This window comes from Salvelinus alpinus, chromosome 34 (genome assembly GCF_045679555.1).
Source record: "Salvelinus alpinus chromosome 34, SLU_Salpinus.1, whole genome shotgun sequence".
In the NCBI taxonomy this organism is placed as follows: Eukaryota; Metazoa; Chordata; class Actinopteri; order Salmoniformes; family Salmonidae; genus Salvelinus; species Salvelinus alpinus.
In genome coordinates, this window is record NC_092119.1 from 2,518,978 (window position 1) to 2,535,593 (window position 16,616).

Sequence of the window (16,616 nt, forward strand, 5' to 3'; positions counted from 1 at the left end):
GGAATACCTAGGATAGGATAAAGCAATCCTTCTGCCCCCCCCACCCCCCCTTAAAAGATTTAGATGCACTATTGTAAAGTGGCTGTTCCACTGGATGTCATAAGGTGAATGCACCAATTTGTAAGTCGCTCTGGATAAGAGCGTCTGCTAAATGACTTAAATGTAAATGTAAACCTCTGAGCCTGGGCTATGAGCTATATTACCTCTGAGCCTGGGCTATGAGCTATATTACCTCTGAGCCTGGGCTATGAGCTATAGAACCTCTGAGCCTGGGCTATGAGCTATATTACCTCTGATCCTGGGCTATGAGCTATATTACCTCTGAGCCTGGGCTATGAGCTATATTACCTCTGAGCCTGGGCTATGAGCCATGAGTGGTGGCAGAAAGATAGAGTGCATCAATGGAGAAGAGGGCCTGACTAAATTACTACCGACCCGTAGCACTCACGTCTGTAGCCAGGAAATGCTTTGAAAGGCTGGTCATGGCTCACATCAACACCATTATCCCGGAAACCCTTAGACACAATCCAATTTGCATACCGCCCCAACAGATCCACAGATGATGCAATCTCTATTGCACTCCACACTGCCCTTTCCCACCTGGACAAAAGGAACACCTATGTGAGAATGCTGTTCATTGACTACAGCTCAGCGTTCAACACCATAGTGCCCTCAAAGCTCATCACTAAGCTAAGGACCCTGGGACTAAACACCTCTCTCTGCAACTGGATCCTGGACTTCCTGTCGGGCCGCCCCCAGGTGGTGAGGGTAGGTAACGACTCGTCAGTCTCAGTGAGCTGGAATCACCTCTGATAGTTACTATACTGATGGTGCCGCTGACCTGGAATCAGTCTCAGTGAGCTGGAATCACCTCTGATAGTTACTATACTGATGGTGCCGCTGACCTGGAATCAGTCTCAGTGAGCTGGAATCACCTCTGATAGTTACTATACTGATGGTGCCGCTGACCTGGAATCAGTCTCAGTGAGCTGGAATCACCTCTGATAGTTACTATACTGATGGTGCCGCTGACCTGGAATCAGTCTCAGTGAGCTGAAATCACCTCTGATAGTTACTATACTGATGGTGCCGCTGACCTGGAATCAGTCTCAGTGAGCTGGAATCACCTCTGATAGTTACTATACTGATGGTGCCGCTGACCTGGAATCAGTCTCAGTGAGCTGGAATCACCTCTGATAGTTACTATACTGATGGTGCCGCTGACCTGGAATCAGTCTCAGTGAGCTGGAATCACCTCTGATAGTTACTATACTGATGGTGCCGCTGACCTGGAATCAGTCTCAGTGAGCTGAAAGCACCTCTGATAGTTACTATACTGATGGTGCCGCTGACCTGGAATCAGTCTCAGTGAGCTGGAATCACCTCTGATAGTTACTATACTGATGGTGCCGCTGACCTGGAATCAGTCTCAGTGAGCTGGAATCACCTCTGATAGTTACTATACTGATGGTGCCGCTGACCTGGAATCAGTCTCAGTGAGCTGAAATCACCTCTGATAGTTACTATACTGATGGTGCCGCTGACCTGGAATCAGTCTCAGTGAGCTGGAATCACCTCTGATAGTTACTATACTGATGGTGCCGCTGACCTGGAATCAGTCTCAGTGAGCTGGAATCACCTCTGATAGTTACTATACTGATGGTGCCGCTGACCTGGAATCAGTCTCAGTGAGCTGAAAGCACCTCTGATAGTTACTATACTGATGGTGCCGCTGACCTGGAATCAGTCTCAGTGAGCTGGAATCACCTCTGATAGTTACTATATTGTACATACACTGGTTTTCCTCCCTAAAGATACAGTGCAATATGACTCATTCACTGGCTTCCCTCCCTAAAGATACAGTGCAATATGACTCATACACTGGCTTCCCTCCCTAAAGATACAGTGCAATGTGACTCACACTGGCTTCCCTCCCTAAAGATACAGTGCAATGTGACTCACACTGGCTTCCCTCCCTAAAGATACAGTGCAATGTGACTCACACTGGCTTCCCTCCCTAAAGATACAGTGCAATGTGACTCACACTGGCTTCCCTCCCTAAAGATACAGTGCAATGTGACTCATACACTGGCTTCCCTCCCATAAGATTTTACACACAATAACCCATCATTTCAAAGTGGAATTATGTTTTTACACATTTTTACAAATTTATAGAAATGAAAAGCTGAAATGTCTTGAGTCTACAACGCCATAGCGAAAGACGCAAGCCTACGATATGGTAATAGGCGCTCACGTTGCCCCTAGTGGACGGTATTGAAGGCATCTGCGACGACCTGGGAATCTGGACAAACATCGAATGCTGAAGTCGATCTGGTGTGACCTGCCTAACATATCAGTATGCTTAGTTCTTTGTTCTTGGGCCAGTTTTGCAGTGTCACTTGAAGGTTCCAGTCAGTTCCAACTCTGCCTCCTCCCCTCTGCCTCCGACCCTCCATCTCCCTCTGTCCACCACCTCTGCCTCCTCCCCTCTGCCTCCGACCCTCCATCTCCCTCTGTCCACCACCTCTGCCTCCTCCCCTCTGCCTCCGACCCTCCATCTCCATCTCCCTCTGCCTCCTCCCCTCTGCCTCCCTCCTACATCTCCCTCTGTCCACTACCTCTGCCTCCGTCCCTCCATCTCCCTCTGCCTCCTCCCCTCTGCCTCCGACCCTCCATCTCCCTCTGCCTCTCTCCCTCCATCTCCCTCTGTCCACCACCTCTGCCTCCTCCCCTCTGCCTCTCTCCCTCCATCTCCCTCTGTCCACCAACTCTGCCTCATCCCCTCTGCCTCCTCCCCTCTGCCTCTCTCCCTCCATCTCCCTCTGTCCACCAACTCTGCCTCCTCCCCTCTGCCTCCCTCCTACATCTCCCTTTGTCCACCACCTCTGCCTCCTCCCTCCATCTCCCTCTGTCCACCGACTCTGCCCCCCCCCATCTCCCCCCCCATCTCCCTCCCTCCCCCATCTCCCTCCCTCCCTCCATCTCCCTCCCTAGCCAGCACTCCAGAGGTGCTGACGGTATTGACCACATCACTGTAATGAAAGGAAGGAAGGAAGGGTGCTGCTGGAGCAGGATGGAAACCACTCCAGACACACACACACACACACACACACACACACACACACACACACACACACACACACACACACACACACACACACACACACACACACACACACACACACACACACACACACACACACACACACAGAAAAACACCAAACCAAGCGGTCTGTGAGGTAAATTGTTAATCAGCAGTTAGGCTCTATTCTTTGGGAAGCACTGAATAAACAAGAGTCTGGCATCTGAAAACATTATTTTCTGTGTTTGTTTGTGTGTGTGTGTGTGTGTGTGTGTGTGTGTGTGTGTGTGTGTGTGTGTGTGTGTGTGTGTGTGTGTGTGTGTGTGTGTGTGTGTGTGTGTGTGTGTGTGTGTGTGTGTGTGTGTGTGTATCCAGGCCCTGAATCAGCCTGAATATTCATCACATCCACTCCTACCGAATACTATACTCCTACAGGATACTACACTGCTACAGAATACTACACTCCTACAGAATATACTCCTACAGAATACTACAGAATATTATAACCCTACCGAATACTATACTCCTACAGAATACTACACTGCTACAGAATACTATACAGAATACTACACCCCTACAGACCACTATACTCCTACAGAATACTACACTCCCACAGAATACTATACTCCTACAGAATAATATACTCCTACCGAATACTATACTCCTACAGAATACTACACTCCTACAGAATACTATACTCCCACAGAATACTACACTCCTACAGAATACTATACTCCTACAGAATACTACACTGCTAAAGAATACTATACTCCTACAGAATACTATACTCCTACAGAATAATATACTCCTACAGAATACTACACTGCTAAAGAATACTATACTCCTACAGAATACTATACTCCCACAGAATACTATACTCCTACAGAATACTACACCCCTACAGAATACTACACTGCTACAGAATACTATACTCCTACAGAATACTACACTGCTACAGAATACTATACCCCCACAGAATACTACACTCCTACAGAGCACTATACTCATGCGGAAAACTACACTCCTACAGTATACTATACTCCCACAGAATACTATACTCCTGCAGAATACTACACTCCTACATAATACTATACGCCTGCGGAATACTATACTCCAACAGAATACTACACTGCTACAGAATACTATACTCCTACAGAATACTATACTCCTACAGAATACTATACTCCTACATAATACTATACTCCCACAGAATACTATACTCCTACAGAGTACTACACTCCTACAGAATGATACACTGCTACAGAATACTATACACCTACAGAATACTACACCCCTACAGACCACTATACTCCTACAGAATACTACACTCCCACAGAATACTATACTCCTAAAGAATAATATACTCCTACCGAATACTATACTCCTACAGAATACTACACTCCTACAGAATACTATACTCCCACAGAATACTACACTCCTACAGAATACTATACTCCTACAGAATACTACACTGCTAAAGAATACTATACTCCTACAGAATACTATACTCCTACAGAATAATATACTCCTACAGAATACTACACTGCTAAAGAATACTATACTCCTACAGAATACTATACTCCCACAGAATACTATACTCCTACAGAATACTACACCCCTACAGAATACTACACTGCTACAGAATACTATACTCCTACAGAATACTACACTGCTACAGAATACTATACCCCCACAGAATACTACACTCCTACAGAGCACTATACTCATGCGGAAAACTACACTCCTACAGTATACTATACTCCCACAGAATACTATACTCCTGCAGAATACTACACTCCTACACAATACTATACGCCTGCGGAATACTATACTCCAACAGAATACTACACTGCTACAGAATACTATACTCCTACAGAATACTATACTCCTACAGAATAATATACTCCTACAGAATACTACACTGCTAAAGAATACTATACTCCTACAGAATACTATACTCCCACAGAATACTATACTCCTACAGAATACTACACCCCTACAGAATACTACACTGCTACAGAATACTATACTCCTACAGAATACTACACTGCTACAGAATACTATACCCCCACAGAATACTACACTCCTACAGAATACTACACTGCTACATAAGACTATACTCCTACAGAATACTATACTCCTACAGAACACTATACTCCTACAGAATACTACACTCCTACTGAATACTATACTCCTACAGAATACTATACTCCTACAGAACACTATACTCCCACAGAATACTATACTCCTACTGAATACTATACTCCTAAAGAATACTATACTCCTACAGAGCACTATACTCCCACAGAATACTATACTCCTACAGAATACTATACTCCTACAGAATAATATACTCATACAGAATACTACACTCCTACAGAATACTATACTCCTACATCAAATAAACACCACATAAACCCAGATTTGTCAATAATGTATCTGTGTGTATGTGTGTGCTGACATGTCTGTGTGTATGGATGCGGCACCCTCCACTCCCCTCCTCCAGGTTGCTAGCACCTCTCTCCCTCCCATGCAGTCCCCTGGTCTCCTGCTTGGTGATGTAACAGGGCATTAGATAATAGTACGCAGAGGACATCTTCAGAAAAACGCCGGTCGTATCTTTCAGCAGAGATTACCAACAACCAGCCGAACTAAAACAACAGCAAACTTTTGATGAGAACTAGCTTGGACTTCCTCTCCCTCCTCTTCTCTACGTGAGAATGAAATGCCCAGAGACGGATGGATAAGAACAGAGACAGACTTCTACAATGTTAACATGAGGAACATAGCAGTGGTCTAGGGACAGACTAATACAATGTTAACATGAGGAACATAGCAGTGGTCTAGGGACAGACTAATACAATGTTATCATGAGGAACATAGCAGTGGTCTAGAGACAGACTAATACAATGTTATCATGAGGAATATAGCAGTGGTCTAGAGACAGGTAGAGAAGTGTTACAGTGTAGTGTCCAGGTAGAGAAGTGTTACATTGTAGTGTCTGTTTTGAGAAGTGTTACATTGTAGTGTCTGTTTTGAGAAGTACAGGTGTACAGTAGTCGGTAGTCGGTAGACAGTAGTCGGTAGTCAGTAGTCAGTATTCGGTATTCGGTAGACAGTAGTTGGTAGTCGGTAGTCGGTATTCGGTAGACAGTAGTCAGTAGTCGGTAGACAGTAGTCGGTAGTCAGTAGTCGGTAGACATTAGTCAGTAGTTGGTAGTCAGTATTCGGTAGACAGTAGTCAGTAGTTGGTAGACAGTAGTCGGTAGTCAGTATTCGGTAGACAGTAGTTTGTAGACAGTAGTCGGTAGACAGTAGTCGGTAGTCGGTATTCGGTATTCGGTATTCGGTAGACAGTAGACAGTAGTCGGTAGTCAGTAGTCGGTATTCGGTAGTCAGTAGTCGGTATTCGGTAGACAGTAGTCGGTAGTCAGTAGTCAGTATTCGGTAGACAGAAGTCAGTAGACAGTAGTCGGTTTTCGGTAGACAGTAGTCAGTAGACAGTAGTCGGTATTCGGTAGACAGTAGTCAGTAGACAGTAGTCGGTATTCGGTAGACAGTAGTCAGTAGACAGTATTCGGTAGACAGTAGTCAGTAGACAGTAGTCGGTAGACAGTAGTCAGTAGACAGTAGTCGGTATTCGGTAGACAGTAGTGAGTAGACAGTAGTCGGTTTTCGGTAGACAGTAGTCAGTAGACAGTAGTCAGTATTCGGTAGACAGTAGTCAGTAGACAGTAGTCAGTAGACAGTAGTCAGTATTCGGTAGACAGTAGTCAGTAGACAGTAGTCAGTAGACAGTAGTCAGTATTCGGTAGACAGGGGTGAAGGCCTGACAGGGATGCAAAAGAGAGAGTGTGCTAAGATTCAACCAATGTGAAAGGGAGAATGCAGGAGAGAGAGAGAGAGAGAGAGAGAGAGAGAGAGAGAGAGAGAGAGAGAGAGAGAGAGAGAGAGAGAGAGAGAGAGAGAGAGAGAGAGAGAGAGAGAGAGAGAGAGAGAGAGAGAGAGAGAGAGAGAGAGAAAATTGAAACAGTATAGAAACAGTGCTATTATATCCAGGGTAAGGAGGAAGAAAGTTGAGGGGAGTCCTAGGGGATGAGAGGAGGGTAGGAGGGGAGGAAGAGAAGGAGGAGGGGTGTCAGTACTGCACCTTTCTGCAGGCTCATGTCTACCATGCGAGGCTCGGCCAGCTCCAGGAAGAAGTTCTTGTTTTTCTCATACTCCTCATCATCTATCACTTTCACATGAAATGTTTTGCTGTGAGAATAGAGAGAGATAGGAAAAAGAGGAGAAGTGGAGAGAAGAAGTGAAGGGGAGAAGAGAAGAGGAGAAAGTAGGAGAGAAGAGAGAAGAGGAGAGAGAAGGAGAGGAGAGAGGAGAAGAGAAGGAGAGGAGAAGAGAAGAGAGAAGACAGACGAGGAGAGGAGAAGAGGAGAGAAGAGAAGAGGGGAAGAGAGAAGAGGAAGAGAGCGAAGAGAAGAGGAGGAGAGCGAAGAGAAGAGGAGAAGAGAGAAGATGAGAGGAGAGGAGAGAAGATGAGAGGAGAGAGAAGGAGAGGAGAGAAGTCAACAGAAAGGGAGAAAAGGAAAAAAGGACAGAGAGAAAAGAGAAGGGGAGAAAGAAGAGAAGGTTAATTAGTGACAGGGTGAGACAGGAACAGGAAATGACATGAGGAATAATAACCAGCTTGGTGAAAAGGTTAGAGGTCAAAAGTCAGCTGCTGTCCATGACGACGGTCGCTAGGCCCCTCTAGGACAGCTCTGTCATTGGCTATCCACGTTGGCTCCCATGGCTGCCATGACAACCACATCTATCACACTGTAGTCTGACACATGGTGTCATCGTGGTGCTAGGCAACCAGAGGACACAAAGGAGGAGATGCATTTCCTTAACCCTCAGCTGTATACAAAAATAAGTGGCGGGGTGGCATTTGTTGTTTTACAAATGCCAGACTGTAGCTTTAAGTATACCTAGAGTCACACACACACACACACACACACACACACACACACACACACACACACACACACACACACACACACACACACACACACACACACACACACACACACACACACACACACACACACACACACACACACACACACACACACACACACACACAGAGAGAGATAAGTAGATAGCAGCTTATTGCTCAGCCTACTGCTCCACTACGAACAGAACTACCCTGTAATGAAGTCTCAATGTCCTCAGGAGTGAGATTCAATTCAATTCAATTCAATTCAAGGGGCTTTATTGGCATGGGAAACATGTGTTAACATTGCCAAAGCAAGTGAGGTAGATAATATACAAAAGTGAAATAAACAATAAAAATTAACAGTAAACATTACACATACAGAAGTTTCAAAACAATAAAGACATGACAAATGTCATACTATATATATGCAGTGTTGTAACAATGTACAAATGTTTAAAGCACACAAGTTAAAATAAATAAACATAAATATGGGTTGTATTTACAATGGTGTTTGTTCTTCACTGGTTGCCCTTTTCTTGTGGCAACAGGTCACAAATCTTGCTGCTGTGATGGCACACTGTGGAATTTCACCCAGTAGATATGGGAGTTTATCAAAATTGGATTTGTTTTCGAATTCTTTGTGGATCTGTGATTGAGAGATTCTCTCTCTCTCTCTCTCTGTCTCTCTCTCTCTCTCTCTCTCTCTGTCTCTCTGTCTCTCTCTCTCTCTCTCTCTCTCTCTCTCTGTCTCTCTCTCTCTCTCTCTCTCTCTCTCTCTCTCTCTCTCTCTCTCTCTCTCTCTCTCTCTCTCTCTCTCTCTCTCTCTCTCTCTCTCTCTCTCTCTCTCTCTCTCTCTCTTTCTCTCTCTCTCTCTCTCTCTCTCTCTCTGTCTCTCTCTCTCACACACACACACATTTTACTACTGTAAGAGCGTCTGCTAAATCATTATTATTTAAAAAATGTTTAAGTAGGTTTCAGTTTTGCTTGGGCGTTGTGGACGACACTGGTGGATGGGCGTAAGTATCTCCTGGTTGGAAGTTGGAATCCAGCGATGTTATTTTACGCTTTTGTTATTAGCTTATCCCCAACCTTAACCCTTACCTTAACTATTCAGAGTTAATGACTAACCTTAACTAATCAGAGTTAATGATTAACCTTAACTATTCAGAGTAAATGACTAACCTTAACTATTCAGAGTTAATGACTAACCTTAACTATTCAGAGTAAATGACTAAACTTAACTATTCAGAGGTAATGACTAAACTTAACTATTCAGAGGTAATGACTAAACTTAACTATTCAGAGGTAATGACTAAACTTAACTATTCAGAGGTAATGACTAAACTTAACTATTCAGAGGTAATGACTAAACTTAACTATTCAGAGGTAATGACTAAACTTAACTATTCAGAGGTAATGACTAAACTTAACAGTTAAATTTGACATTTGAGAAACATGGACGGATGTCTAATTCTGACGCGAGACTGTGAGAACTGGTTGCAATATGACAGCAGCTAACAACCCCCAGCGGTTCACTACCCGCTGACCGTAACAACCCCCAGCGGTTCACTACCCGCTGACCGTAACAACCCCCAGCGGTTCACTACCCGCTGACCGTAACAACCCCCAGCGGTTCACTACCCGCTGACCGTAACAACCCCCAGCGGTTCACTACCCGCTGACCGTAACAACCCCCAGCGGTTCACTACCCGCTGACCGTAACAACCCCCAGCGGTTCACTACCCGCTGACCGTAACAACCCCCAGCGGTTCACTACCCGCTGACCGTAACAACCCCCAGCGGTTCACTACCCGCTGACCGTAACAGCCCCCAGCGGTTTACTACCCGCTGACCGTAACAACCCCCAGCGGTTTACTACCCGCTGACCGTAACAACCCCCAGCGGTTCACTACCCGCTGACCGTAACAACCCCCAGCGGTTTACTACCGACCGTAACAACCCCCAGCGGTTCACTACCCGCTGACCGTAACAACCCCCAGCGGTTCACTACCCGCTGAAAGGGAGGGTGGGAGGGAAAGAAGTAGAGTGGAGGGAGGGAGGGAGGGAAGGAGAGTTGAGGAGGGATGGAGGGAAGGAAGGAGAGTTGAGGAGGGTGGGAGGGAGGGAGGGAAGGAGGGTTGGAGGGAGGGAAGAAGTGTTGAGGAGGGAGGGAGGGTAGGAGGGAAGGAGAGTTGAGGAGGGTGGGAGGGAGGGAGGGAGGGGAAGAGGAAGGAGGGAGAGAGCGGGAGGAGGGAGGGAAGGAACCATGGTACTTGTTATTACGTAACGGTTGGTTCTCAAACCATGGTACTTGTTATTACGTAACGGTTGGTTCTCAAACCATGGTACTTGTTGTTACGTAACGGTTGGTTCCTGTGTCATGGTGCCTTTTATTAAATAGCATATTCATAGGATGGGAGGGAAGAGTTCAGTCAGCCCGTTACAACAGGCACACAAATATAACATCAACCAGAGTTGAAATACCATCCCACTGCCATAAACTTCTCATATTTGTTATTTAGATGGAAGATTCTCTGGTGAGATATATTTTAAATAATCAGATAAGTGGCACAAAGACATAATGTAGCTGACTGAACGTCTGTCTGGCACCCTATTCCCTACATTCCTCTGTGGACTCTGGTCAAAAGTAGTGCACTATATAAAGGAATAGGGAACCATTTTGGGTTCAACCAAAAGTTGTTTCTGTGCTCTGTGACATCTGTTAGATGTGTGTATGTGTGTGTATGTATGTATGTGTGTGTGTATGTGTGTGTGTGTGTATATACAGTGGGGAGAACAAGTATTTGATACACTGCCAATTTTGCAGGTTTTCCTACTTACAAAACATGTAGAGGTCTGTAATTTTTATCATAGGTACACTTCAACTGTGAGAGACGGAATCTAAAACAAAAATCCAGAAAATCACATTGTATGATTTTTAAGTAATTAATTTGCATTTTATTGCATGACATAAGTATTTGATACATCAGAAAAGCAGAACTTAATATTTGGTACAGAAACCTTTGTTTGCAATTACAGAGATCATACGTTTCCTGTAGTTCTTGACTAGGTTTGCACACACTGCAGCAGGGATTTTGGCCCACTCCTCCCTACAGATCTTCTCCAGATCCTTCAGGTTTCGGGGCTGTCGCTGGGCAATACGGACTTTCAGCTCCCTCCAAAGATTTTCTATTGGGTTCAGGTCTGGAGACTGGCTAGGCCACTCCAGGACCTTGAGATGCTTCTTACGGAGCCACTCCTTAGTTGCCCTGGCTGTGTGTTTCGGGTCGTTGTCATGCTGGAAGACCCAGCCACGACCCATCTTCAATGCTTTTACTGAGGGAAGGAGGTTGTTGGCCAAGATCTCGCGTTACATGGCCCCATCCATCCTCCCCTCAATACGGTGCAGTCGTCCTGTCCCCTTTGCAGAAAAGCATCCCCAAAGAATGATGTTTCCACCTCCATGCTTCACGGTTGGGATGGTGTTCTTGGGGTTGTACTCATCCTTCTTCTTCCTCCAAACACGGCGAGTGGAGTTTAGACCAAAAAGCTCTATTTTTGTCTCATCAGACCACATGACCTTCTCCCATTCCTCCTCTGGATCATCCAGATGGTCATTGGCAATTTTCAGACGGGCCTGGACATGCGCTGGCTTGAGCAGGGGGACCTTGCGTGCACTGCAGGATTTTAATCTATGACGGCGTAGTGTGTTACTAATGGTTTACTTTGAGACTGTGGTCCCAGCTCTCTTCAGGTCATTGACCAGGTCCTGCCGTGTAGTTCTGGGCTAATCCCTCACCTTCCTCATGATCATTGATGCCCCACGAGGTGAGATCTTGCATGGAGCCCCAGACCGAGGGTGATTGACCGTCATCTTGAACTTCTTCCATTTTCTAATAATTGCGCCAACAGTTGTTGCCTTCTCACCAAGCTGCTTGCCTATTGTCCTGTAGCCCATCCCAGCCTTGTGCAGGTCTACAATTTTATCCCTGATGTCCTTACACAGCTCTCTGGTCTTGGCCATTGTGGAGAGGTTGGAGTCTGTTTGATTGAGTGTGTGGACAGGTGTCTTTTATACAGGTAACGAGTTCAAACAGGTGCAGTTAATACAGGTAATGAGTGGAGAACAGGAGGGCTTCTTAAAGAAAAACTAACAGGTCTGTGAGAGCCGGAATTCTTACTGGTTGGTAGGTGATCAAATACTTATGTCATGCAATAAAATGCAAATTAATTACTTAAAAATCATACAATGTGATTTTCTGGATTTTTGTTTAAGATTCCGCCTCTCACAGTTGAAGTGTACCTATGATAAAAATTACAGACCTCTACATGCTTTGTAAGTAGGAAAACCTGCAAAATCAGCAGTGTATCAAATACTTCTTCTCCCCACTGTATATGTGTGTGTGTGTATATGTGTGTGTGTGTGTGTATATATATATGTGTATATATGTGTGTGTGTATATATGTGTTTGTGTGTATATATGTGTGTATATAGATAGCGCTACCTCCCCCATGGCCAACAGAACACACACACACCCACACACCCTTTCCTCCCCCCTTTCCTCCTCTACTCTCCATTCCTCCCCTCCTCTCCCCTCCTCCTCTCCTTTCATCCCCTTCTCTCCCCTCCTCCTCTCCTCTCCTTTCATCCCCTCCTCTCTTCTCATCACCAACTCTTCTCAGTATAATGTGGTCCTGTGTGACTCCGTTGGTATGCCCGTGCCGCTAGCAACACGAATGTTGTGGGCTCAATTCTTTCAGGGATTTGTGTTGCAAAATTCTGGTAACTTTCCCATAATGTTCAGGTAACAGTGGTAGGCCTGATCACAGACAACGATGAGACAGCCTATAGGGAGGAGGTCAGAGACCTTACCGTGTGGTGCCAGGACAACAACCTCTCCCTCAACGTGATCAAGTCAAAGGAGATGATTGTGGACTAAAGGAAAAGGAGGACCGAGCACGCCCCCATTCTCATCGACGGGGCTGTAGTGTAGCAGGTTGAGAGCTTCAAGTTCCTTGGCGTCCACATCACCAACAAACAAACATAGTCCAAGCACACCAAGACAGTCATGAAGAGGGCACAACAAAACCTCTTCCCCCTCAGGATAGTGAAAAGATTTGGCATGGGTCCCCAGATCCTCAAAAGGTTTTACAGCTGCACCATCGAGAGCATCCTGACTGGTTGCATCACTGTTGCATCACTGGTATGGCAACTGCTCGGCCTCCGACCGCAAGGCACTACCGAGGCACTATGGCCCAATACATCACTGAGGGCAAAGCTTCCTGCCATCCAGGACCTCTATACCAGGCGGTGTCAGAGAAAGGCACAAAAAATTGTCAAAGCCTCCAGGCACCCTAGTCATAGACTGCTACCGCACGGCAAGCGGAGCACCAAGTCTATGTCCAAGAGGCTCCTAAATAGTTTCTACCCCCAAAGCCATAAGACTCCTGAACAGCTAATCAAATGGCTACCCAGACCATTTGCATTGCCCCCTGTAACGCTGCTGCTACTCTCTGTTATTATCTATGCATAGTCAATTTAATAACTCTACCTACATGTACATATTACCTCAATTACCTCGACATTGACTCTGTACCGGTACCCCCTGTATATAGCCTCCACATTGACTCTGTATCGGTGAAACCTGCATATAACCTCCACATTGACTCTATATCGGTACCCCCTGTATATAGCCTCCACATTGACTCTGTACCGGTACCCCCTGTATATAGCATCCACATTGACTCTGTAGCGGTACCCCCTGTATATAGCCTCCACATTGACTCTGTACCGTAACACCCTGTATATAGCCTCCACATTGACTCTGTACCATAACACCCTGTATATAGCCTCCACATTGACTCTGTACCGTAACACCCTGTATATAGCCTCCACATTGACTCTGTACCGTAACACCCTGTATATAGCCTCGCTATTGTTATTTACTGCTGCTCTTTAATTATTTGTTATTCTTATCTCTTACTTTTTGGGGGGTATTTTCTTAAAACTGCATTGTTGGTTAAGGGCTTGTATGTAAGCATTTCACTGTAAGGTCTACACCTGTTGTATTCAGCATTTCACTGTAAGGTCTACACCTGTTGTATTCAGCATTTCACTGTAAGGTCTACACCTGTTGTATTCGGCGCATGTGACAAATACAATTTGATTTGATTTGATTTTAACATGACTATTTTATAACACAAAAAAACATTTGATGAATAAAATATTTAATCAGTCGTCTGAAGGGGATGATAATACAATCGAGAGGGAGGTAAGTTTCGTCATATCTACACTGAACAAAAATATAAACGCAACATGTAAAGTGTTGGTCCCGTGATTCATGAGCTGAAATAAAAGATCCCAGAAATGTTCCATACGCACAAAAAGTGTATTTCTCTGAAATGTTGTGCCCAAATTTGTTTACATCCCTGTTAGTGAGCATTTCTCCTTTGCCAAGATAATCCATCCACCTGACAGGTGTGGCATATCAAGAAGCTGATTAAACAGCATGATCATTAAAACAGGACCTCCACATCCGTCTTCTTCACCTCCGGGGATCGTCAGCCACACGGAAAGCTGATGAAACTGTGGTGCAACTGTGGTTGCATCAAGCCAAGAATTTCTGCACAAACTCTCAGGAACCCTCTCAGGGAAGCTCATCTGTGTGATCGTCGTCATCACCAGGGTCTTGACCTGATTGCAGTTTGGCGTCGTAACCGACTTCAGTGGGAAAATGCTCACCTTCGATGACCACTGACACGCTGGATGAATCCTGGTTTGAACTGTACCGGACAGATGGCAGACAGCGTGCATGGCGTCGTGTGGGCGAGAGGTTTGCTGATGTCAACGTTGTGAACAGAGTGCCCCATGGTGGAGGTGGGGTTATGGTATGGGGCAGGCCTAAGCTACGAACAACGAACACAATTGCATTTTATCGATGGCAATTTGAATGCACAGAGATACCGTGACGAGATCCTGAGGCCCATTTTCGTGCCTTTCATTTGCCGCCATCACCTCATGTTTCAGCATGATAATGCACGGCCCCATGTCACAAGGATCTGTACACAATTCCTGGAAGCTAAAAATGTCCCAGTTCTTCCATGGCCTACATACTCACCAGACATGTCACCCATTGAGCATGTTTGGGATGCTCTGGATCGACGTGTACGACAGCGTGTTCCAGTTCCTGTTGAAGAGGAGTGGGACAACATTCCACAATCAACAGCCTGATCAACTCTATGTGAAGGAGATGTGACGCGCTGCATGAGGCAAATGGTGGTCACACTAGATACTGGCTGCTTTTCTGATCCACGCCCCTACCTTTTGTTAAGGTATCTGAGACCAACAAGATGCATATCCGTATTACCAGTCATGTGAAATCCATAGATTAGTGATTAATGTATTTATTTCAATTGACTGATTTCCTTATATGAACTGTAACTCAGTAAAATCTTTGAAATTGTTGCATGTTGCGTTTGTATTTTTGCTCAGTGTAGAAAAGTGAAGTGTAACTTTTCATTGTGACTTTTGATGAGTATTCTAATGCAAATCGATATGTAACATGTGGTTACATTTATGCTACCAACCCTTTAATGTATACTTTTACATTATATTATGTGAAAGTATACTTTTTAAAGTATATTAATATATTATATTATATATTAGTATTTAATATTACTGTCCCTACTAAAACACAAAAATACTTAATATGTAATTTTGTCCCATTGAAATGAAATACTGTAGAATTCCATTCATACCTATGGAAGGCTGGTTCTTCTGAGGAGTGTCTACATGTAACGCTGCTGGGTCCAAGTCACTGCCTTAGATTGCGCACGCACGCACGCACGCAAACACACACACACACACACACACACACACACACACACACACACACACACACACACCCACACACACACACACACACACACACACACACACACACACACACACACACACACACACACACACACACAGTGAGAGTCCCCATCCTACTGCAGCACCATCTCCAGTACCTATATAATACAGCTGCTGTGACCCACTTTCTGACTGACTGTAGGGGACAGTGGGGTAAGTTGAGACTTTTTATAATCATTTTTTGGGGGGTGGTAGATCAGCTTTAATATCGCAGATTGTAGCTTCCGTCAATGTAATTGTCATTTCCAGTCCCCCTATATATTTTTTCTAACAAGGATATCTTCATATATTTTTTTGTAAATATATATTTTTTCTAACAAGGATATCTTCATATATTTTTTGGGGAAATATATATTTTTTCTAACAAGGATATCTTCATATATTTTTTTGTAAATATATATTTTTTTAACAAGGATATCTTCATATATTTTTTTGTAAATATATATTTTTTCTAACAAGGATATCTTCATATATTTTTTTTGTAAATATATATTTTTCTAACAAGGATATCTACATATATTTCAGGATGTTGTGTATCCCTGTAAATAATCAGAATTCATGTAAAACATTACAGTTTTGAAAGCCAAAACAAAAGTGCTCTCTTGGGACAACTTATCCCAGGTATGGGGTTTGGGACAACT

At 44.6% G+C, this 16,616-nt stretch overlaps 1 protein-coding gene across 3 annotated transcripts in view; it reads right to left on the reverse strand.

Annotated features, from left to right (window-relative positions):
* LOC139563557 (sodium/calcium exchanger 3-like) overlaps positions 1–16,616 on the reverse strand; it is a 184,284-nt gene that overhangs the window by 49,557 nt on the left and 118,111 nt on the right. For all 3 annotated transcript variants that reach the window (XR_011672587.1, XM_071382328.1, XM_071382327.1), the window contains exon 3: positions 7,233–7,339. Coding sequence is in view for 2 of the 3 variants with exons in the window: in XM_071382328.1 (XP_071238429.1) it covers positions 7,233–7,339 (107 nt within the window). In the remaining variant the exon portion in view is untranslated. The remainder of the gene's footprint in view (positions 1–7,232; positions 7,340–16,616) is intronic.